Below are 24152 nucleotides of genomic sequence, written 5' to 3'. Positions count from 1 at the left end.
CTTGCTACTTGACATTCAAGACTTGCTTGCTTGAGACTTGCCTTTACTTGAGAGACCAACCCCCTTTATATAGTGGTGATAGGTAGGTTCTAAATTTTGTATGAAAAAATATCTAGAGATATTTCTAGAGAGATATTTCTAAAAATATTTCAAGATATTTCTAGGAATATACTTCTGGAGAGGTAGGAGATATCTCTAGAAGGGTAGGAGATATTTCTAGGGAGATATTTCTAGAAAAGAAACTTCTAGAGAGAGAGAGGGACAGAGAGAGATTTCTAGAGAGAGAGAGGAGTTTGATTTTTAACACTCCCCCTCAACGACTACTCTCTCTCAATTGATCTCGCGATCATGCCGAGTTGAGTTCTGAATGTTTTAAACTTTGTGCCGCCGAGTCCCTTGGTGAACAAGTCTGCAACTTGGTTTTCGGTCTTGACGTGTTTCATCTCAATTTCTCCTCGCAGCACCTTCTCTCGAATGAAGTGATAATGTATCTCCACGTGTTTAGTTCTTGTATGAAACACTGGGTTCTCGGCTAACCGTATAGCTGATTGATTGTCGCAATGTAACTGCACCGAGTAATTGATTGTTTGATGAAGATCTTTCATGAGCTGCATCAAGCATGTACTTTCCTAAGTTGCCATTGCTGTTGCTCTATACTCAGCTTCTTTGGTTGATAATGATACTGTTGGTTGTCTCTTGCTGCACCATGACACTACTCCCGATCCAAGATTGAATATATACCTGGTAGTTGAATGTCGGCGTCACAATACCCTTCTACTTCACATTTGTCTCCTTTCTTGTAGAAGAGTCTGAAATCAAAGGCTCCTTTCACATACCTTAGTATGCGTCGTACTGCTTCCAAGTGAGGCTTCCTCAATTTCTCCATGAATTGACTAACTACTCCAACCGTAAATGCGATGTCAGGCCGTGTTATCGTGAGGTAGATCAAACTACCCACCAACTGCCTATACATTGTTGATTCTTCTAGTTCTCGACCTTCTTCTGCGCATAGCTTTGTATTAGGCTCTATAGGCGTAGATATCGGCTTGCAATCAAGCATTCCGAATCTCTGTAGAAGATCTTTCACATATTTTTGTTGGTCCAAGAATTTTCCTTCTTTGGTTCGCTCAACCTCGAGTCCAAGGAAGTGTTTTAGCTCCTCGAGCTCCTTCATTTGAAATTGTACCGAGAGATTAGCTCTAGTTTGTTGAATCTCCATTTCATCATCTTCTGTGATGATTAGGTCATCCACGTAGATCAAAACTATTGCGAGCTTTCCATTTTTGGCTTTCACAAATAAGCTTGAATCTGCCAGTGCTACTGAGTAGCCACTTTGTACCAAAAACTCTGCTATTTTACCATACCAAGCTCTCGGTCCGTGCTTCAATCCGTAGAGTGCTTTCTTCAGCTTGCACACATAGCTCGGATGTGCTTTACTCTCAAATCCTTAGGGCTGCTCCATATATATATATATATATATATATCATGATCCAGTTCTCCATGTAGGAATGCGTTCTTGACATCCATTTGCCAGAGCCTCCAAGACTCGCTTGCAGCAAGCGCTAGTAAAACCTATACTGTGGTAATTTTAGCCACGGGGCTAAAAGTTTCATCGTAGTCCATGCCATACTTTTGAGAAAATCCTCTAGCTAATAGTCAAGCCTTATATCTTTCTATTGACCCATCAGGTCGAGTCTTTACTTTATATATCAACTTGCAAGATATAGGATGTACCTTTTTAGGTTGTGGTACTAGTTCCCATGTTTCATTTTGCCGCAACGCTTGAATTTCTTCATCCATAGCCTTCCTCCATTCTAAACTTACAGAGGCTTCCTCATATGTGGTCGGCTCTTGTATTTTGTCATCCTCTGTTAGGGTTGCGTTATCATACTTGGGGTTTGGCCTTCTTTGTCTGGTGGATCTACCTAAAAGTGGTTGAGAATCCCTTTCCTCTTCAACTTCTTCATGTTGACTTAGTATTTCTTCTTCAGGCATCTTTCTCTATACTCTGGTACTTTGATACGCCAAGGACTCTTTGCTCTTTCAGGTGACTTAGCTCTGGCTTCTTCTTGTTCTTCTAGAGGTTCATATTCTTGAGCCTTGTCAAACTCAAGTTCTTCAAGCATTTCTTGTCACTTTTCCTCAATTTCTTTTGCATCTGGCAACAATACTGTTTGTGGCGACCACCACGAAGATGCTTTATCGAAGACCACATTTCTCGAAGTATAACATCGACCGATTGTAGGATCACAACACTTCCATCCTTTTCTCTGGCTATCATAGCCTACGAATATGCAATGTATTGCTTTCTTGTCGAACTTACTCCGTAGGTGATCCGGTACAAATACGTAGCATATGCAGCCGAATACTCGAAAATGACTCACTATGGGCTTGATGTTCTATAACTTCTCGAAGGGTAAGACAAACCCAAGCCTTGCTTGAGGTAGCCTATTGATTACGTGGGCTGCAGTTTTCATGCACTCGGCCCAAAACTAAGGTGGCACGTTCTTGGCATGCAGCATGCTTCTATATATTTCCGCTAAATGTTGATTCTTCTTTTCAGTGACTCCATTTTGTTGTGGCGTGCTCAGATAAGAGAACTGGCGACGTATCTTACAATCTTATAGATACTCTGATAACTCTGTTGATGTATACTCTCCCCCATTATTCGTACATAAGCACCTTATTTTATGATTCATTTCTTTTTCCACTCTTTCCTTAAACTCCTTAAATTTAGTGAATGCTTCTGATTTTTCTTTCAGAAAATCAATCCAGATGTACATTGAGAAATCGTCGATGAATGTTATCATATACCTAAAGCCACTAATGGATGGATACTTTACTCGCCCAAACACATCTGAGCAGACCAGCTCGAGAGGTACTTTGGATTTGAAACTTGACTCCTCGTATGGTAGTTGATGTGCTTTCCCATACTAACATCCGGCACACACAATGTCTTCTTGGATGTCTAACTAGGGAAGACCTTTGAGCATCATCTTTTTCATCATAACCTTCAGTTTATGGTAACTTACATGTCTAAGTCGTGCATGCCATAGGTCAGATGTCTCGTTCTTTCTTATCTTGTCCACGTATGCCGTTTGTGCTGACATCACGTAGGCAAACTCCAGGCTCTTCCTTCCATAATTGGTGTTCTCGTAGGCTTTAAGTTCCGGTACACCTTTATTGCATTTGGGCTAAACACCACATAATTCCTAGAAGCTGTAAGCTGTGACACTGATAGAAGATTCTTCTTCATTCCTGGCACATGGAACACGTTCTCTAACTGTACCTGGTTTAAGTTGAACCGAGGTACAATCGTTGTCTTGCCAACATGGGTGATTGGTAGTCTCGAATTATTTGCACTGACGATCACTCGTCCTTCTTTATATTTGGACATGTCTATCAGTTCCTCCTTGTCTCCAATCATGTGATTGGAGAACCCAGAGTCTACTATCCAATCATCTTCATAATTAATTAAATGATCACTCACGGTGATGAGCGTTGACTCCTTGATTGGCTATTGCTCTATGATACAGGTGGTTATAAGCTCTTTGGATTCTTCCACTGCGAGTGATGCTTAAAAATCCCGTTCATCCTCACTCCCGTTCTTGTTATGAGTTGAGGTTACAACATTATCCTCTACTCGTTTGGAACGACAATCTCTGGCGAAGTGACCTCTCTCGCCGCAATTGTAGCATTGATTATTTCATCGACGGAATCTCATCTTCGTCTACTGTATCTCGATATTGTTGAGCTCCCCCTTGTTGAGAGCCCCTTCCTTCTAGTCTCTTTTACTTATCTTCTTGACGCCATCTTGGTCTATCGCCACCTTGTTAGATCTCATAGTAATTTTGTCTTTGAATCCTCTTTTCTTACTAAAGAGGGCCCTTTCTTCCTCCCTCACTGAGACTATAGACATTTGTTTGCTAAAGCCTCTTGGTTGGCTAATATATTTTTCAACTCTGTTAGAGTTGGTTCTTTTGTCCATCCACGAGTTGCCGTGATAATACCATTGTATTCTGGTCGTATCCAGTGAATAATTATTCTCCTCATCCGAGTATCTGAGATTGCATTTTTAGGATCTAATTTTGAGATTTCTTCACAAAGAGACTTAACTTTTGTGATGTATTGGCTCACCATCATATTCTATTGCGAGATTGATAAAAGCTCATTCTCCAGCCGCTGGAGCTTAGCATAGTTCGTCCGCACGGATAATGCCTCTAAATTGTCTCATGCCTCCTTTGGAGTTTTTGCATTCTTGATGTGTTGTAGTAATTCACCTTCTACTGTCACTACTAAGATATACAATTCCTTACCAGCTTTTATCTTCCATCTCTTCAACTCTTCAGCATCCACATCCATGGGTGGTGTGTTGTTGCTGCCGCCAATAATATCTCATAAGTCTTGACTGAGCAGGTAGAACTGCACACGAACACTCTAGTTGTTATAGTTGTTATTGTTGAGCTTCTCGATGCCGCAATCCAAACTAGAAATATCCGCCATCGTGACTTGGTAATGCTTAATAATACACCAAGTAAGCCTAGTCCCTGACCAACCGACTTCACAATTCCTGATTATGCATTGACTGAACCTCCTCGTAATACGATCCCTGACCTCCCGCTCTGATGCCACTTGTTGAAGCGAAGTGGTGGGAGAATTAAACTTTTATTAAAAATGATGCTCACAATACACAATTTGTGTGTACAATACACTCACATACACACTAGTCACTCACCCACTTACTCTTTTACAACACACTCTACTAGTACTCTCACAACACTTTATTATAAGTATTACCACTTGAACTTGGAACTAGAGACTTGCTACTTGACGCTCAAGACTTGTTTGCTTGAGACTTACCTTCACTTGAGAGACCAACCCCCTTTATATAGTGGTGATAGGTAGGTCCTAGATTTTGTATGAAAAAATATTTAGAGATATTTCTGGAAAGATTTCTAGATATTTTTAGGAAGATACTTCTAGAGAGGTAGGAGATATCTCTAGAAGGGTAGGAGATATTTCTACGGAGGTATTTCTAGAAAAAGGGTAGGAGATATTTCTAGAAAAGAAACTTCTAGAGAGAGAGACAGAGAGAGAGAGATTTCTAGAGAGAGGAGGAGTTTGATTTTTAACACTTCCAACCTGAAAGGTGTTTATAAAATTTAAATTTGCCTATGCATGCGCAATGAGTTGATTCATCTCCATAATTATCTTTCGCTCATCCTCTCACATATCTCTCCCTTCCCCACTCTCCATAATTCTCTATCTCTCTCTCTCTCTCTCCATATTTACTTTTGTAAATCTCTCCATAATTATTCACCAAAAATATGAGGAAAGAGAAAAAAAGTTGTGTGAAAGAGAAATTTTGACATATGTTAAGAAACTAATCTTCCTAAATTATCTCCAGTTATTCTCTTTCTTTATCAAAGCATCTAAAGAGGGAAAGAGTTTGAGAAGGAAATGGAAAAGAAGGAATGTGCGTGAGAGAGTATGAGGGAAAAAGTATTTAAAGAGAAGATATTAAAGAGAATCATAATCTAATTATTAAAAAAGAATTACAAATAAGGTTTTTTTTACCACGCACTCCTCTCTCTCTCTCTCTCTCTCCAACTTTCCTTTTCTCCTCTCTTTATGAGATATCTTCTCCCTCTTAATAAAATTCTTTATTTTATTCTTTAAAAAAATTAATCTCTTTCTAACAAAAATAAATAAATAAATACTTAATCTCTTTATTTGTCTCAACATCAATCTCTTAATTTTCTTCTAAATTAGTTTCCTTAATTTTAGTCTATTACTTGTCATATTTTATTCCAACTTAATCTCCTTCTCGCATTTGTGGAAGTCTCGTGCACCAGGTATGCCCCTTTTTTTTATTATTCCAAATTAAGGCCAATCAATTTAAACACAGTTAAGATCAAAATTTCCTTTCTGGAAGCTACATATAATTGTAGGAGCCCACAAAGTTTTTGGAACCAAGATCCAAATTGCAAAATCAACAAGTCACCTGCTTTATCTTAGAATTGGTTTGTCGATTAATAATATTCAATACTTATTGTGCATATTTTTAAGCTTATTGTAGTATTTGTTTTTTATTTTGCCTATTTTGGTTGGTGATCAACTCGAACAAGCTTGTTGGAGATGGGATAATAATTTTTTCTTTCTGATACAGAAAGAAATTTCAGAGAAAACCCCAGGTTTGGTTGCCTTGTTCGTTAGGTCAGGCTGAATTTATCAAGTGTACATTTAAATACAAACAGGACATCTCCCACCTTCGGGTTTTTTTCTAACTGAGTAAATGATTAGGCTCTTCAAGGATCCAGACTTGGGTACTTACTGTACCTACATGATTGAATGATTAAATGAAATTGTGTGTTTTCTATTGAATGATCATAGTATGAAAATGTGGTTTTGCATTATCCCAAGTTCCTTATCATCTAATCAATAATTGCTTCTCCAAAAGTCAGGTTAACTCTATAATTAAATATTGTAAATTATCTTTCTTTTCTTTCCAATTTAGACTGAAATAGATTGAGCCTTTCAAAAATTTGGATCAGTTCATTTTATAAAGGATAAATTTTAGAATGCATTAAGATTGTAGTAGACATTTAATTTCTTTGCGACCTGACAAATGCTCACACGTGCATTTGCACATGTCTGTTTTACTAGTGTATATATATATATATATATATATATAGGGTTTTGGGCTTGTTGGCACCACAGTAGGGGACCCAGTTACAACTCTTTTAATATAGCTTAAGTGGGCCCCTGCATCAACCTTTTCAAAATAAAGCGTTGCTGCCTCGGGCAAAGTTGACTTGGCTTAGTTCAACTAGAGTGGAGTAGGAGATTCCGGTTTTGGTGCCCTTCAGAGGTGGGTAAGGCTCGCAACCGAGACTGCTTTTGATTTACACTCAGTCCCGTTTCGCTTTTTGTCAAGGTGGGAATGTGGCGCGGTGGTAAAAGGTCCCTCCTTTCTCCTTTCCCTGTGGAAAATGAATAGTTGAGGCTCCAAAGGAGTATATATATTTATTACATTTATATATATATATATATATATATTTTTTCTTTTTCTTTTTCTTTTTCTTTTTCTTTTTTTGACAAGTTCATACAACTGTTTTGTTTATTAGGATTAATTGTTGCTTTAATATCTTACACTAGATCCGTAAGTGTTGATGTCAAGGAGTTCCTTTGAAACCCATGTTTGTATCAGGATCCTCTCCAATGTCTCAATGCGTATCAAACAGTTAGGCGAATATGGTAGTGCATGTCCGGATCTTCCCAACCATCCGATCAGCATTGGGACATTAGACGCATTGGAGAGCATGCTGACTCTCTGTTTTGAGATTCTGCCCTTTTCTCTCCTTCTTCAATGATAATCCTATTTCTTTTTTACCCCAACAGAGAAGACTAATGGTTGAAGGTTCCCTAAATTTATAAGAGCAGTGTTATTCAAATTATAAATCGGTTTTTTTACTCTATATTTATTTTTGTAAAAAAATATTATTCATTTAGGACCTAGGTTGTGTTTGGTATGCGTTCTCAAAATGTGATCTAAGTCTAAAATATATTGTAGAATGATAAAAATATTGTTTGGTATGACACTATGACTTCCTCCCATTCTAAATTCTTAAAATGGGATTGCGAATGGGCCTCATTCTAGAACGGGCTCTTGAACCCATTTTGCATTCTCAACTTAAACACAAATTGAAAACCAAGAAGGGACTGAAGCGGAAATGGGGACATTTGCAGGAATTGGAGCGGCCGTAGGTCTTGGCTTGAAATTCAGGACCTCGACCCCAATTTTCTTCTCCACTTCCTTTATCGAAAATAAGTTCCAAATCAGAAGGTCCTCTCCTGTTGGCGACGAGGTCACCTCATGTCTCTCTCATTCTCCATCGGTGAAGCACATGTTCTGATCGACTCTGTGCTTCTCTTGTTGCTTCAGCAATGGGCAAAGATGAACAACTCGAAGACAAGCTCGGCAAAGCTTCATCGGAGTAGCTGAAATCCAGGACTCACGAGTTCCAAGAATTCAAAGAAAAATGCTGGAACCTTATCTCTCGAAGGGGTAGGGGTCGTAGACACTCTTAACTGATTTCAGAGATGAACTATTAAACTACGTACGCTCTCAATTTCTATGAAGGAAAAGGAATAGATGGCGATCATCAGACCAAGAATTACTTGTGAGTAACCTCACATACTTGCAGTTATCACTGTATGCTATTGAGTCACAGGGAAAAATATAACAGGGCATGAACTATGGACAACAAATGTTGCCTATGAGGTGTTTGATGAAATGCTTGATTAATTTATAATCAAGAATACATTTTAACCGAGCATATATCCGAACAATGTCCTCATTCTCGGTTAAGAATACCAAACCCAACCTTTATATTAAAAAGAAAAACCGATGCTATTTGTATTCCCACAAAACAAAAGAATGCTAGAAACATTACAATGAAACGTTAACAAAAACACATCTAAAGCTTACAAGGGTGGGCGAACCAGGGGCTAGGGTGGATACATCACCAACAGCTTTCACTTTTCTACACCCTTTATTCTACCTTGTTCAATGGGTTTTCCTTTATTCCTTCTCCACTTTTTCATATCGCCATGATAAAATTCCTTTCTTGATTATTTTGGTCAAGAAGTTCACGCCTTCTACATGTACAGAGCTCTCTTTCTCCCAATCTCCACCCACCCACCCGTCACATTCAGCATTCAGCTTTACTTCATTTATCGAGGTCTTTCCCTTCCTCTATCCAGAGCGAGTTATGGATTTGATCATAAGCCCGATAGCTGAATTTCTTACCAAATATGTAATCGATAGTATCGGAGCTATGTTCCAGGCCTCAAGAAACCTTGAGGACGACATTACAGAATTAAAAAGGGCAAGAGATAGCCTGGTTGCAAGGAGAGATGGCCAAAGAAGAAAACTAGAAGAAGCAAAGATGCAGGAAGGGGTTGAAGCATCACCAGAGGAAAATCACTGGTTCAGTCAGGTAGAAGAGAATGCATCCAGCGTGGACAACCTACTACTTGAGTATGAGGAAAGTAGAGCACAATGTCGAATCTGCTTCTGCAGTTCAAGCTATCAGCTGAGCAAAAAAGCATCGAAGCTCAAGCAAGTTATTGATATGTTGTACAAAGATGACCTTAAATCTGATTGGACTGCAGCTCCTGTGGCACAGAAAGGGAGGAATATGGACACCATTCCCATTGAGGGTCAAACAACAACAGAGAAATTGATGCGTGAGATCATCGATGCAGTTCTGGACAATAGGTTTATTGTGGTTGGGTTGCATGGTAAGGGAGGCATAGGCAAAACAACACTCTTACGACACACCAATGAGTACTTTAGAAAGACTGAGGACTTTGAATCTGTCATTTTCACCACTGTGTCTGCCACACCAAACTTCGTAGAAATACGAAAACAAATTGCCGAAAGCTTGGGCTTGAAAAATTGCCAAGATGACAATGACTTGAAAGAAAAATTGTGTCGCCTTTTGGAAACAAGGAGGTATCTGTTGATATTAGACGACATGTGGGAGCCTGTTATAAATCTTGGTGAAATCTGCATTCATGTAACAAAGAAGAATGGCTGCAAAATATTAATGGCATCTCGATCAATGTCAGTGCTTACAAAGCTTGTAATCAAATTTGCAGCAAAAGATTCTCTTCAACTAATTCCAGTGAACAATCTACCACCAGATGAAGCGTGGGATCTGTTTGTTCAAAAAGTTGGTAAGGAAATTACTTCCAAACCAACAGTAGAACCCATTGCGAAGAAGGTTCTTCGAAAGTGTGGTGGATTGCCACTGGCCATTGTTGCTATTGGTGGCACAATGTCAACACAGGAGACAGAGGGAGAATGGAAAGATGCCTTGCGTGAATTGGAGCATTCAGCTTCAACTCTGGAAGGTATGGAAGAAGTATTTTCAATACTTATGTTTAGTTTTGAAAAATTGGAACAAATTCAGCAAGCCCTCTTCCTGTATTGCTGTCTGTTTCCTGAGAATTACACCATTCCGAAACAATCATTAGTTAACTTTGCCATTGGTGAAGAAACTATGTATGGGTCCTGTGGGATGCATCAACTTGGAGATATGAGAAATAAAGTTGAAGTGTGGGTTGGAAAGCTTCGTAATTCATCCATGCTTGAGGATGATGGCTTTGAAGGAATTAAAATGCACGATATGATGCGTGAATTGGGTGTGTGGATCACATCTCCTACATCAAATAAGTACCACTCCAAGTTCATTGCAAAGGCCCGTGCTAGAATAACTGAGGCACCCCATGCCTCAGAATGGAGCAAAGCAACTAAGATTTCATTGATGCAGAATGAGATACAATCTTTACCTCAATTGCAGCAATGTCCACAACTACACACATTGCTCCTTCAACAAACTCGTGTTAAGGACATCCCCCAAATGCACTTCCTAGAGCACATGCCTGCACTTCGAATACTAGATTTGAGCTTTACTGGGATAAGAAATTTGCCACCTTCAATATCCCATCTAATGTAGACTGGGATAGGGAGTCTAACCAAGTCTCAACTGTAGGATCTTTCTATCAAAAGAACCACTAGAATAGAACAGCCATACAAATAGATCAGAAATAATGAAGAAATCAGTTCTGGAAATTAGGCTATCGATTCCAGAAGTGAAGGATTCTGTGACCAAAATATAATCAGATGTGAAGAGACATAACAGGTACTGATATGGAGTAAGAACAGGTCATAAATCATGAATAAACACCATAGGAAACCAAGGAAATTAGAGTCAGTCTATTGATTTCAAATATGGGTAGAATAGGTCACTAGAAGACAAAATTTGGGAGATTTCTAATATCTCTTGAACACTTTGAAAGAAAAGGTTCCCCTTTGGGTCGAGTTCCCCCTTAGGTAGGGCCTAACTTCGATCCAAAAATCAGCCAAAACTGATGGTTGGTTAGGTCTGGGCAGGTTCTGAGAAGGAAACTGAATTTAATACCTGTAAGAACTTGAGCAGATCAGTAACACGTTGTGTAGTTGAGAGAAGAAGAAGATGAGTTAAGGAAGAGGACCTCTTGTGCTTCACACTGCTGAGAGTCAATTGGATCAAACACCAATTCCATCAGCCTTGATCAAACACAAGACAAATCTCCATGTAGAAGACAATAGCAACAACCATTAATTTTTTTATCAAAATCATCTAGGCCTTTAGGAGCCTCCTCTTCTTTATTTATAATGTTAATGAAGGAGAGAATTACAAAATAGAAGGTTCCTCAAAAAGGAAACCAAATATTCTCCTAATACAATAGCTACTAAAAACTGAAATTAGAAACTAGTTGAAAAAGGAAACTAACTACTGAGGACTTGACTCAATTAATAACTTGACTCATAAGGAAACAAATATAATTCAAATCAAGCCCAACTAGAAAGGAAACTAATGAAAATGGAAACTAACTAGTAATCCCGTACTCAATCTTAGAGCCCCCTTTTTAGACCCATAAAAGTGGTCTATTACACTCAAAACACATGGGATCAAAAGCCTAACATGTATGGAACCCAACCCTAGGCTTATTCCTAATCAAACAAGCCTATTTTGGTAATTAATCTACATCAACTCTCCCGGTCTTAAAAGAACTCGACTCCGTCGAGTTAGGTCGTGCTCCCAAGATTCCCTTGTAAGTCGCTCGCCGATGAGGTGGCACATATCTCGAAACAGAAGGGAGCATAACTCCAAGAGGAGGGAGAGTAGGTTGATGTGTCACCGGAGCAGGAGTCAGTCGATGACGTGGCATGTCTGATAATGTATGTGGCCTCATTAAGTACATACGACCTCCTTGCTTCACCTTTATAGTGTTCCGTGCGCCATCATAGAGAATGCCTGCATGTCGCTGCCAAGGTCGCCCTAGAAGAATGTCGCAGTGCGCCAATGAGGTGACCAAGCAGGTGACATGGTACTGTAGTGGCCCAAACTGTAGATGTACTCGAACAACTGCAGTGGCCTCTTCTCGAGCTGTGGGTCCAAAACCTCGCACGTGAATCTTCTTGAAAAGCTGCTTCTGTGGAAGGTTGTGTGCTCGAACAAATTCAGCAGATATAAAATTTGCTTCTGCCCCAGTATCAACAATTGCATGAACATCAATAGGGTCGGAGCCGTGCAGGAGAGTACCCTTCTGTCTGAAGAGAGGAGCTTTATCAACTAGTCTATTCGAAAAGGATGAAAGGCTAGCTGAATGAGCTTCTACATCCTCATCTTTATCATCGACAATATCATCGTCCTCAAGCGGATAAGGATATAAATGAGATTCATCTTCACTCTTCTCTGTCGGCTGCTTCTCTGCAACGTTCACAGAACGAGTCCTGTTGGGACACTTGTTGGAATAGTGACCCTTCTCGCCACAACTATGGCATATGATATTCTTCACCCCAACACTATCCTTGTTGAACTCTGACCTTTTCTCTTCAACTCTGCGAGCTTCAGGCTTCTTTTCCTCCATACGCGGTGGAGGTCTATAAACTGAAGAAGTCTTGAGCATACCCTTCCAATAAATGGACTTCTCTTCAGCTGTCTTGGCATGAGCCGCTGCCACATCAACAAACCTGAAATCAGTGTTAGCCAACTCAAGTCGAATCTCAGTACTTAATCCACTGATATATCGCATCACCCGTTGCTGGTCTGTTTCCTGAAGCCGACACCTTGAAGACAGTTTGTGGAATTCGAGGGTGTAAGAATCCACATCTTTGTTCCCTTGTTGCAAGTTAAGTAATTTATGAAACATTACCTTTTCATAATTAAGGGGAACAAATTTTTCAGTCAAGATCTGCTTCATGACCTCCCAATTGATAACGGGTCCAAGTCTTCTGACAAACCTTGCATGTAGTACATCATCCCACCATGAACAGGCATACCCAATAAACTTGGTGATGATGAGTTCACACTTCTTCACGTCTGGAAGAGACTTATACGCAAAAATTCTCTCAACTTTGGTAAGCCAGTCAAGAAATTCCTCAGGTCCCTTTTCACCACTGAACTCGGGAACCTCAACTTTGATGCCATAATCTCTGTCAGAAAATTGCCGGGTAACATCCTGGGGAACAACTGGATCAGATTGCTGCCTCTGAGGTGTGCCTTCGATCCGTAAAGTGTTGAGCTGAGGGGGTAATGTAGAGGATCCTTCTTCAGCTCGCTTGTCGGACCTCCTCGTAAAGGCAATCATCTCTTCCATAAACTTATCAAACTTGGCTTCAGTCCTCTCAAGCCTAGCATCAGTATTCTGTTGGTTCTCGGCTAACTCACGATACAATTTGTGCAACTCAGCATTGGTGATGTGACTTGCCATGGTTAGAAAATTGTAGGAAAATTTGCTCTGATACCACTTAATGAAGACTGGGATAGGGAGTCTAACCAAGTCTCAACTGTAGGATCTTTCTATCAAAAGAACCACTAGAATAGAACAGCCATACAAATAGATCAGAAATAATGAAGAAATCAGTTCTGGAAATTAGGCTATCGATTCCAGAAGTGAAGGATTCTGTGACCAAAATATAATCAGATGTGAAGAGACATAACAGGTACTGATATGGAGTAAGAACAGGTCATAAATCATGAATAAACACCATAGGAAACCAAGGAAATTAGAGTCAGTCTATCGATTTCAAATATGGGTAGAATAGGTCACTAGAAGACAAAATTTGGGAGATTTCTAATATCTCTTGAGCACTTTGAAAGAAAAGGTTCCCCTTTGGGTCGAGTTCCCCCTTAGGTAGGGCCTAACTTCGATCCAAAAATCAGCCAAAACTGATGGCTGGTTAGGTCTGGGCAGGTTCTGAAAATTGCTAACAGAGTATGCAATTTTCTGGGCAGAACTGAGAAGGAAAACTGAATTTAATACCTGTAAGAACGTGAGCAGATCAGTAACACTTTGTGTAGTTGAGAGAAGAAGAAGATGAGTTAAGAAAGAGGACCTCTTGTGCTTCACACCGCTGAGAGTCAATTGGATCAAACACCAATTCCATCAGCCTTGATCAAACACAAGACAAATCTCCATGTAGAAGACAATAGCAATAACCATTAATTTTTTTTATCAAAATCATCTAGGCCTGCCTCCTCTTCTTTATTTATAATGTTAATGGGGGAGAGAATTACAAAATAGAAGGTTCCTCAAAAAGGAAACCAAATATTCTCCTAATACAATAGCTACTAAAAACTGAAATTAGAAACTAACTGAAATTAGAAACTAGTTGAAAAAGGAAACTAACTAATGAGGACTTGACTCAATTAATAACTTGACTCATAAGTAAACAAATATAACTCAAATCAAGCCCAACTAGAAAGGAAACTAATGAAAATGGAAACTAACTAGTAATCCCGTACTCAATCTTAGAGCCCCCTTTTTAGACCCATAAAAGTGGTCTATTACACTCAAAACACATGGGATCAAAAGCCTAACATGTATGGAACCCAACCCTAGGCTTATTCCTAATAAAACAAGCCTATTTTGGTAATTAATCTGCATCACCATCTTGTCAACCTTCGTTTGTTGTGCTTAATGAAATGTTATAACCTACAGCAATTACCATCTGAAATCGGGATATTGGTTCAACTCATAGCATTAAACTTGTTTGATTGTGGGAGCTTAAGAGAGCTACCACTGGAGATGAAAAGGTTGAACAATTTAAGAAATCTGGACATTGGCTGGACTGGAAAGCTTAAGAGGATACCATGTGGGGTATTATCCGGATTGCATAAGCTAGAGGAGTTGAACACTTTCCTAAGTGGGATAAAATGGTACGCCAATGGCCTAGAGGAATTGTCCAGATTGAAATGCTTGACTTCTATTAGCATAGGGGAAATAACGAAAGTGGAAGTTTCCCACTGGTTTAATCCATTAGCTAAATGCATGCGTTATTTACATCTGCGGAATTGTGATATCGATCCTTCAGTTTTGCCAGGCCTTCTAGAAGGTCCTTCAGAGTTTGACAGAGACGTCAAGTTCATGTCATGCAAGGGTTTGAAATGTGTTCCAACTCGGGGTTGTGAACGGCTAACTGTACAAGGTTGTCTAGATCTCATGACATTATTGATCGTAGAGAAAGCCAGAAGCAATGCTTTTGAAAGCTTACGGTATTTGGAACTTGATCGAGTAGATCAATTGGAAACTATATGTATTGGGGTCCCGCAACCTGGATGCTTTACTAATCTCGAAGAAATAAGAATACGAGCATGCCCCAATCTGAAGGTGCTTTTCACTAATGGTGTAACACGGTTGCTTAAAAAGTTGAACCGTTTACATGTAGATCGATGTCCTCAATTGGTGAACCTAGTATCAGATGAGAACTTGGAAATAAATGCATTTCCAAGTTTGAAGGACATGGTTTTACGTAAGCTGCCAGAATTGACATTCATATGCAGTCATCATCTCGATTTGAATTGGCCATCTCTTTCTACATTGCTTATTGGAAATTGTCCTAAGTTGGGGAGACTCCCGCTTGGAGAACGACATAAACATCTACTATTGATCGAAAATATACTGGTATGAGTGATAAGACCAAATAGTTTTGTTACTTAATTTCTTTTTTGGTCATTTCTTTCTTTTCTTTCTCTTCTTTTTGAAAAGCTTGGAACAATCCTGACTATTTAAGAATTCTTTAACAAATTTTTATATTAAAAAAGGGGCTTGGAAAATTTAATTTTATTTATGCAAAAAGAAACCTGCTCCCAACCATTATAACGCAAAATGTCTTGTCTAATTTGATAATTGTTGTTTATTTTTTTAGTTCCTAGCTTGGTTAATCAATTTTTACAGGATTGTTGCCAAGTTTGGATATAAACGTAGCCTCGCATGTCCAGAATTCCAGCCTCATGTGCTGACCTGATCTTAGCTAGCTAGTTAATGCTTGGATAGCCCCAACCTGTGTTACTCGAGCTTAATTTGTTGAATAAAATATATAGAGTAACATATTATAGGGAAAAAAAATTAGAAAAGAATGTACTATTTTAGTTTGGTAGGATGATTTTCTTAAATTATTTTTTATACTGATAATATCTTCTCATATTTATCATCTTGCTTTTATTTCTAACCCAATTGTGTCTCATCTTGATTTCATTGCTTGGTCCTGTTTGTTTTGATGAGAAAAATATTTGAATATAAAATTTTATTTATAAGATTTATATTTATTCCTTTTGGCATTTGTCATTTTAGATTGTGCAAATGATAAAGAAGCCTATTTAAGTATGGTTGAGTGAGGAATCCGCATCATGGGATTGGTGTCTTTCTTGGGTGGCAATTGTATCATGGACTAAAATCCCAAGTTCCCAACAATTGCTAGAGATTCAAAGTGGAAGTAATTTTCCATAATTTTATATTACATTTCAATAAAGTAATTTCTTCTTTTTAAGACTAATTACAATTACCTTTTTTATTTTTAGTAATTCCTGTAAAATGTTTCCAATTGAAATTTGATAAGATGATCCTTTTGTTCGCATAAATTCATACCTCGTATTTCTATGTTATTTCTAAGGTTTTAACTCATTGGATTCACTTTCATTTTAGGCTATTTAGTATGCTATTTGAAGCAGTTTATTATTAGGTTTCTTAACTCTGTCTCATGATTTACTCTAAAGTTGGATAAATTCATACAATTTTGAAGACCTTGGTGTAGTTTTATATTAGTGCACGCATTACTCTAACTAGTCATTGCAAAAGTTCTTAAAATATACACCCATTTTAGGTTAGTCAATTAAGCCTCTTGAAATGTTTTATATATTCACTTATCAAAGGAAAAAAACTTTATATATTCTTGTAAGGTATCCTATTTTTTATTTCATGGAAGATTTAAGTAAGTCAATTTACGGAGGAAACTCACCTTTCCCAATAGTCAAATTCCATCACAATATCGAGCATGTCAGGTGGGTCAAGTGCATCAAAAGTTGTAGAAGATTGTCAAACTACAACTGACCTCCACTAACCTCTAGCATTGTGGTTATTTTGTTTTATAATTTTGAATGAACATTTGAACTGTAAAACATACTTATATATTGATGAAACTTGTCCGATGAGACAATTGCTGATACTTAAAACTTGTCCTTCATGTTTTGCACCCCTCTTCTAATCCTTCACATGACAATAGGCTCTTCTTTTATCTCTTTGTTGATCTATAGTTGTCCTTCACATGACAATAAGCTCTTCTTTTATCTCTTTGTTGATCTATAGTTGTTTTAACTCAGCCCGTTTCTTTGTTCTAAACGACTTTTTCAATGACTCGAGTCTTTTCCCGGCTAGGTCTCTCTCTCTCTCTCTTTGTTTTCATATAGTATATGTAAACTCCAGCCCCTTGTACTCTAATTGTACAGTTTTATCTATGCAGGAAGAAGAAGAAGAAATGAGACGCATAGACTACAATGACGTAGAAGAAGATCAAGAAGGTTAACTTCATGTCCAGAAGTGAAGGATGAATGGTTAACTTCATCTTCAATCACCTTGAGTCCTAGGGCTACTAGGTATGACTCTTCATTTTTCCAACAATATAATTTTTATATACATAAGAGGACTCTCTATCTCTCCATTTTCTATTAGCACTCCATGTCAGTGAACGTAGAATGTGATAAGTAGGCCCAAGGAGAGTTGAACTCATACCTCTTAATCAATGGGTTTGGTCCTTGCCAATTGAGCTACCCATTGGGGTTGTATCTGTAGATATTAATATGGGAAAAAAAACTGTCCGGGAGTGTGGTCTACGTCAACACTCCCATGTGTCTATCTCCTCCTACCTATGTGAAAACACATCTCTATCCTTGTTTTTGGAGAGGAGATAGAGACAGATAGGATGTAACCAATGAAATGCTATTGATTCTAGGAGGACTATAGTGAGGAGGACGACAAACCTGCTCACGATCTACTGAAGGACAAATAGCTTGATTGGTTTGAATCCAATTCGTGAGATAGAAAACAACTTCCCTACAAGTAAATATTATTTCCTACTATGGAAGTCATGTTGTTATTTATTATACTCTATCTTGCCTTGCTTTTTTTCACCAAAATAAAAAGAAATTCTTGCCTTGCTCTTTGTGTTTACAGTTTACAAGACGGGTTCTAATTGTGCAACTACAGAATCTAAAACTCATGCCACGCTCAGTTTGAATACAAGATTATTTGGTGGAAGCTGTGAGACATACTCCAAGGAGTGTTGTTCCAGTTGGGACTTCCAAGTAAGCTGATAAAATCCCCATGCAGTGATCTTACGACGAAGGAAAGTGGATTATGCATATGGGAGTTACAGATTCTTTGTAGTCTTTTGATCAGATTAATGTCAACATGGACTGAGAATGTCATTGAAATTGTAATTTGGAAGTAAGAATGAGGAAGATGCCAATGTGCCACAAGTCTTGTTAAATGTATAAGTGATTTCCTCAAAATTGATGTGTATGGTTTGTTTATATGAATGTGGTGCCGGGAGACCGTGGATTTGGGAAGCCAAGAGAGTGAAGTGAACCTAGGGATATGTACTGTTAATTGATAAGATGTTATGCTGGGAGCTTTCATTGATATGATCAGGATCCAGGCAAGAGGCTTCTCAGTTTTTTTTTTTTTTTTTTTTTTTTTTTTTTGGGTGATGGGTTTTTCTCTTTCTTCTGTCATGTAATATTTTAGTTGGATTTGTGTCTGGTGTTTGTTTGGCTTGTTATTGTAAGAAAATCATGTCTCGCACTCATAATTTTTGGGGTTCAAGAGAAGATCTCTTCAAAATGCAGTTAGTTCCTCACCACCCTTTCTTTCCAGTCCCTTTGTAGCTTCTTATGGTTGATATAATCTAAATCGGCTTTTCCCACATCTTTTTTTTACCCCTAAAGTCTAATAAAAATGAGAAATAATGTACAAATACAAAAATCCAGGCATACCCAGACAATAAAATGCATGAGAAAAATGCCAATTCTGGCCTGCCATGAGACTTTTTTGGCATTGCCATCAGCAGCATGACCCCATGATAGCACAAGAAATAAATAATACCTATAGGCGTCCACCTTCAGCATTGCCTTCAGTAGAATACTCAAAACAACTAGTTAACTCCGATAACAATAAATTTAATTCTATTCATTGGGACCGATATATTTTGATCTTTTTTGGGCATCCCAGACTACATCAGATTGAACAAAATCTGGGCATGTAGACCAAATGTCGGAGATTCTTAAGGAGGCTCCCTTCTTGGCTAGTGAATCCTCTATAGGGTTCACCTCCCTATAACAACGAACAATCCTGCCCAAATATGTATGTAACAGATTTGAATTCATTTGTAATGTACTGTTTGTTTCGATGATGGTATAATTACATTAAATCGCATTTGTATGTATATTCACACTTGGGTTGTACTGTATGTTCAGATGAAGGTATATCATATGACTTAACATATGGACAGAGACTCTTATTCAATGGCCTAGGTTTAATGATTCTGATATCACAGATCCTAAAATAGTGGCTAAAGGGATTTTCCTTCCTCCCCTACCGACGAACTGCCATTAAACTTTAATAAAGATGAGACTCTGAGTAAGTCAGGCACTTAGATTGGATCATTAAAGAGTAATTATTCAAGCAGAAGATCAACGACACTAAGAAACACAATTAAGGCTAAATTATCAAAAAGGAATATTAAGCTTAGTATAATCTAAATTAATAAACTAAAATGTTTTTTTCTTTCTATTATGAAAAGTTTTTCCACATCAGCACCCAAGGTTTTGCTACTTGAAAGGTCATGTGGCAATGTTAACCATATGGATATTCTAGGGAATGGTGAGACAGCCACATGTCAATATTTATACTGATATGCAATGATATACCCTCCCATGTTAGGATCAGATTGATCTGATACTCCTTTAATGATCATTACCTATTCGGATTTGGTCCTTACTGGACTGGGTCAAGTAAAAACCATTTTGCATTCTAGTATTGTTTTAACTTTCTCTGTCGAAACTCTTTTGTGCCCCATTCTCTTGTCTCATTTTCGTTTAGAGTAAAAAAGGGTTGGTCTTATAGTGGATCCATTGTAATGGATTTGGTTTATTCTCATTCCATTACATAATCATGTCTTGTCATATTTAGGATGTAGTTTGGTTCTAAAACTTTATTTTGTATACCAAATTGTTTAAAAAATAAAATAAAATAATTGAGACGAATAGAAAATTAAGTGAAAAGGCAGAGTACAAAGCCAAAGCCCTAAAGATAGACAAATGGAATCCCCTATCTACTCAAAAAACAATTTAAAAAAATGATACACTAAAAAATGGGGGAGGGAAGAATACAATTAATCATAGGATAATAAACCAAAAAAACTGGGATGAGGCAAAACATCGTAAGAAGATGACACATAAAAAACTGCAGGAGAGAAGAAACATCAATAAACGATTGACGCATCAACAACTTGCAGGAAGGGGAGAAATTAGAGGGAGGTCCCAATTTAAAGCAAAATGTCTACTTGTAAAAAAAATTTCTTCACGAATAACTGTTTAGTTTCATCTTTCATATTTTAGATCTCATCCAATGTAAATTTCTTGCATATTATTATGAAATTGTGGGCATGTTGTTATGATTAAGATATTTCCATTTGATATTTGTTAAAGGATTACTTATGTGCTTTTGCATTTAGTTGGCAATCTACTAATGCGTGTTGGGAACTGACTATGCACTACGACCTTATCAATTGGTTATTAGTTTAATCATTGTCAAGTTAACAACTAATATTGTTCTTTTGTTTAGCTAAACTGATTAATCCTACTGTTTCCTCCTCTTCTTTAAGTTGCTGACCATTTTGGTACAAAGAACTATCAATAACAAAACAAGCAAGAAACTTACAAAGTCAGGCCAAGATATTGTAAAATATGGTAAACTATGAACAATCACACCTGCCTTCTTAGTTACTTCACGAATCCAACATCTTCAGATTTAAGGAGATAACAAAAACAAACAGGACAAGAAAGCATCTACAACTGAGATGATGCTCTTAATAAGATAACTAATCTGCCATTAAAAAAGATTTTCAGCTTGTGAAGAAATCTCCTCCACCAGACTCTTGGCATCATAATCACCTCTACCCTAAGTACCTTCGTCATCAAGCCAGTCCATCACCTTGATAATGCTAATCATTTTAGCTTCTTTTCCCAATCCACATCTTCCAAGGTATCCACTTCTTAAACCCACCATGGTATAAAAATTTAAATCCACATCTCTGTTTTTTGTCCCCTTTCTTTTCTTTTGGATGAATATAACAACAACTCAGCCTTTTACCAACTGAACAGGATCAGTCAAAAAAAAAAAAGGGGGTGAAAAAGGGAAATGATAAAGAAAAGAAACAAAGCAATGCAATACCTCGAATCTATCCCACCTGAACACAGTCGGCAACATGAATCTTTGCCTTTCAAATAGCACTGTTTGATGTCATAGTAGGATCAAGACCTAACTTCTACATGTCATTCCTTACCAACCCATCAACAATCATTTTAGGTCTACCCCTAGCTCTTTCTTATGAATGAATATTGAGAAATTTTTTCCTTGAATTAAATTGATTAATGGTTCCTAATATTTGTCATTAATTAAAAATGAAATTTTATCCTCAATCATCCAATCAAATATATGCTACATCGTTGAAAATCACATAACAAAATGTGGCTTCACCTTCTGATTAACAGTATGAAGGTGACCGAAGTAAGTTAGCGACCACAAGTCAAGAAATGATCAAATATTATGTAAGCTCATGGCTTAACAAAACCTGCATTTCATAGTGTACTGTGATGGCTCCTCCAAAGAGCTATTTTTCAAACAGATCAATTACTCATCTGTGTAAAGGCACAACATCCAGGTGCTCACTGCCTGCTAAGTAATAGAGCAACTACTGTTTGCAAGTTCCAGCCCCTCTGATCAGTGGCTACAATCTGATTCAACTTGATAGGACCATAGCCAATTCAACAGTTTTGAGCCATCTCATTATCTTAATATAAACCAAATTATTCCATCAACTCCAACAAAATAGGAAACTGATTAAGAAAGCACATATTAGCATGGTAACTAAATTGATAGTTGTTAGATTAGAAGTGACCAGCACCAACATCCATGCATGTGTAAGACACCGAGGTAAGTGGTTAATCAGCCTAAGAATGCACACTACCATTAAAGTGAAATAAGATTAGCTCAACACAGCTGAAGACTGAAATACGGAATGGGAATCCTTCTATGTGAAATCTGCAGGGCACAGATAGGATGGCAGTACCATCCCATTCAAAGTAATTTTTTTTCTCCTTTTTGAACCATCCTATCCAAAGTAATCCTCATACTAGGATTAACTCTAAAAGTAGAACAAGAAACCTAGAAAAAGGAAAAGAGAAACAAATTGAATCCATCTTACAGAATGTACAGTTGCTTCTGATGAAGATACACAAATATTAATCACTAAATAACTGACCCTGATTATTTTGATTCAGATTAGATGGAAGTAAAACATCTTAAGATTTTGTTGAACTAATGATACTGCGGTCTTCAAGCCCCCCTGCAGGGACACATACACAGAGGGAGAGAGAAATATAATTCAATTATAATGCATAGTTCTGTATGAAACCACTCTAGTTGTCAACCTACATTGGTGTTAGTCCCAGATACAGGTCTTAACATGGGATGAGTAAGAGTTGCGGGCACTGCACCTGGGGCAGAATTGAACATAACACTACTTGAGGGGGCCGATGAAGAGGGATGAATTGCAGAGAGGGGTAACCGAGGCCCATATGCAAACATTTGTGGCCGTTGCATGAAGGACATATGTGGATGGCTTGGTTGATTGTTCACAAAAGCTGGGATGTTTGCCTGAGCAGGAGGTGCTGATATAAGTTGTGGTCTGTTGTTAACAGCACTACTACTTGCCACAGCACCACCAGCAGCACCTGGTAGGGTAGCATTAGATGTTCCAGCAGGTCCAAGTCGGGTTGAGATAATTCGGGCCCGTTCAGCCATAAGCCTCTGCCTTGTCCTCTCCACCTGTTCGCATTCTTTCATCAACAAGGTTTCCACCTCTGCAAACTGCTTCAGCTTCAGCTCTAACCTCTTCAACTGTATTGACAATAGAAACTTGCAATAAATTTTTTCAGAAAAATACATTGACAATAGAAACTTGATATAAATTTCTTTCAGAAAAATAACATGTCAAAGAAAACATGTGGGAGTTAAATGAACATGTTCCATTCATCTAGTTTCCAGAAAGATAGAATAATACTCCTCTTTGCTACGGATCATAGCCCAAAGAACCGACAAGTAATAATCTACCTTCCAATTAATGGGGGTCATTCAAGTGACAAGCAGACATAGCTATTTCTTCCAAAAGAGAGTGCATGTATAGTCATAGGAGATAGAACCCCAAAGAGAGAGTATGCATTGGAGAATGCATAATTTTCAATAAAAAAAAAAAAAAGAGTTATAAACATAAGGATAAAAGGCATATTCAAAAGCTGAGGACCTTGACCCCAGTGACATGGTCAAAAGATCAACACAAGTGAAGCAAGAAGCAAAGTCCACGGGCTAAAACAGAGTACAAGAAAGAAAGAATGAATAAATGAAAGAAAGCCAAATCCAGAAAGTATTGCATTCAAAGCATGAAGGCAAATCCAAAACTCACCACTCAGGCAAGACTAGAGGAGATATAAAATCTATGAAACACACAGATTCCCTATTTTTTAATGGAAAAACATAGACAGATTGATAAAATCAAGCTGAACGAGCAGACAGCACAGGCTAGTGCCAGCCAAACTCAAGATTTTCACCAAAGCATTTAAAATTTTTTTAGCACTGTCAGTGAACTGGCCAAAAGTGGAAATTTTAAATAGACAACTCTATAGCTTATCATTGGCCATACCAATAAATTCCACCATAATTTTCACAAGCCAGCTTGGGCTACAAGATCTTGGTCCCTTTTAATAAGGCATATCAATAGCAAAGCCTAGAGCTACACATTTTCTAAGGGTAACTACAAAGAAAGGCGATGGGTAATAGGTTAAAATTGATAGGGTTTAAGAAATTGAGGAAATTAGAGGAAGAATAAGAAATCAAGTGCTATTATGGGACTGTGAACAGTAATTGAGAATCGTAAGAAGAAAAAATCAGATATGTACCCTAAAGAAACTGATTTTCAGATA

The 24152-nt window shown here is 37.9% G+C and overlaps 2 protein-coding genes across 3 annotated transcripts in view; one reads left to right on the top strand and one right to left on the bottom strand.

Moving 5' to 3' along the window:
• The first annotated feature begins 7596 nt into the window (after positions 1-7596).
• Positions 7597-18817, top strand: LOC122090980 (disease resistance protein RPS2-like). Of its 2 annotated transcripts, XM_042660769.1 has the most exons (5): positions 7597-8183; positions 8850-10513; positions 14508-15522; positions 17357-17489; positions 18067-18817. In XM_042660769.1, the coding sequence occupies exons 2-4, from the start codon at positions 8952-8954 to the stop codon at positions 17417-17419; spliced, it is 2640 nt and encodes an 879-aa protein (XP_042516703.1). In that variant the 5' UTR covers positions 7597-8183; positions 8850-8951; the 3' UTR covers positions 17420-17489; positions 18067-18817. The 2 variants fall into 2 exon arrangements, with proteins under 2 accessions (XP_042516703.1, XP_042516695.1); XM_042660761.1 differs by having other exon boundaries at positions 7597-10513.
• Positions 18818-22339: 3522 nt separating this feature from the next.
• The window catches only part of LOC122059175 (SWI/SNF complex subunit SWI3C), a 38745-nt gene continuing 36932 nt past the window's right edge, over positions 22340-24152 (bottom strand). Inside the window, exon 9 of the mRNA XM_042621882.1 lies at positions 22340-23073. Within this exon, the coding sequence (XP_042477816.1) occupies positions 22600-23073 (474 nt within the window). The 3' untranslated portion in view covers positions 22340-22599. The remainder of the gene's footprint in view (positions 23074-24152) is intronic.

The sequence above is a fragment of the Macadamia integrifolia genome, chromosome 2 (assembly GCF_013358625.1).
Source record: "Macadamia integrifolia cultivar HAES 741 chromosome 2, SCU_Mint_v3, whole genome shotgun sequence".
Taxonomy (NCBI): domain Eukaryota; kingdom Viridiplantae; phylum Streptophyta; class Magnoliopsida; order Proteales; family Proteaceae; genus Macadamia; species Macadamia integrifolia.
The sequence above is the reverse complement of the archived record's forward strand: the minus strand, read 5'-3'. Positions and strand labels throughout refer to the sequence as shown.

Coding starts and splice junctions, on each gene's coding strand:
- LOC122090980 (XM_042660761.1), top strand. CDS start 8,775: ATGGATTTGATCATAAGCCCGATAGCTGAATTTCTTACCAAATATGTA. Junction 10,514..14,507: donor AATTTGCCACCTTCAATATC/CCATCTAATGTA, acceptor TAATCTGCATCA/CCATCTTGTCAACCTTCGTT. Junction 15,523..17,356: donor TATTGATCGAAAATATACTG/GTATGAGTGATA, acceptor TTATCTATGCAG/GAAGAAGAAGAAGAAATGAG.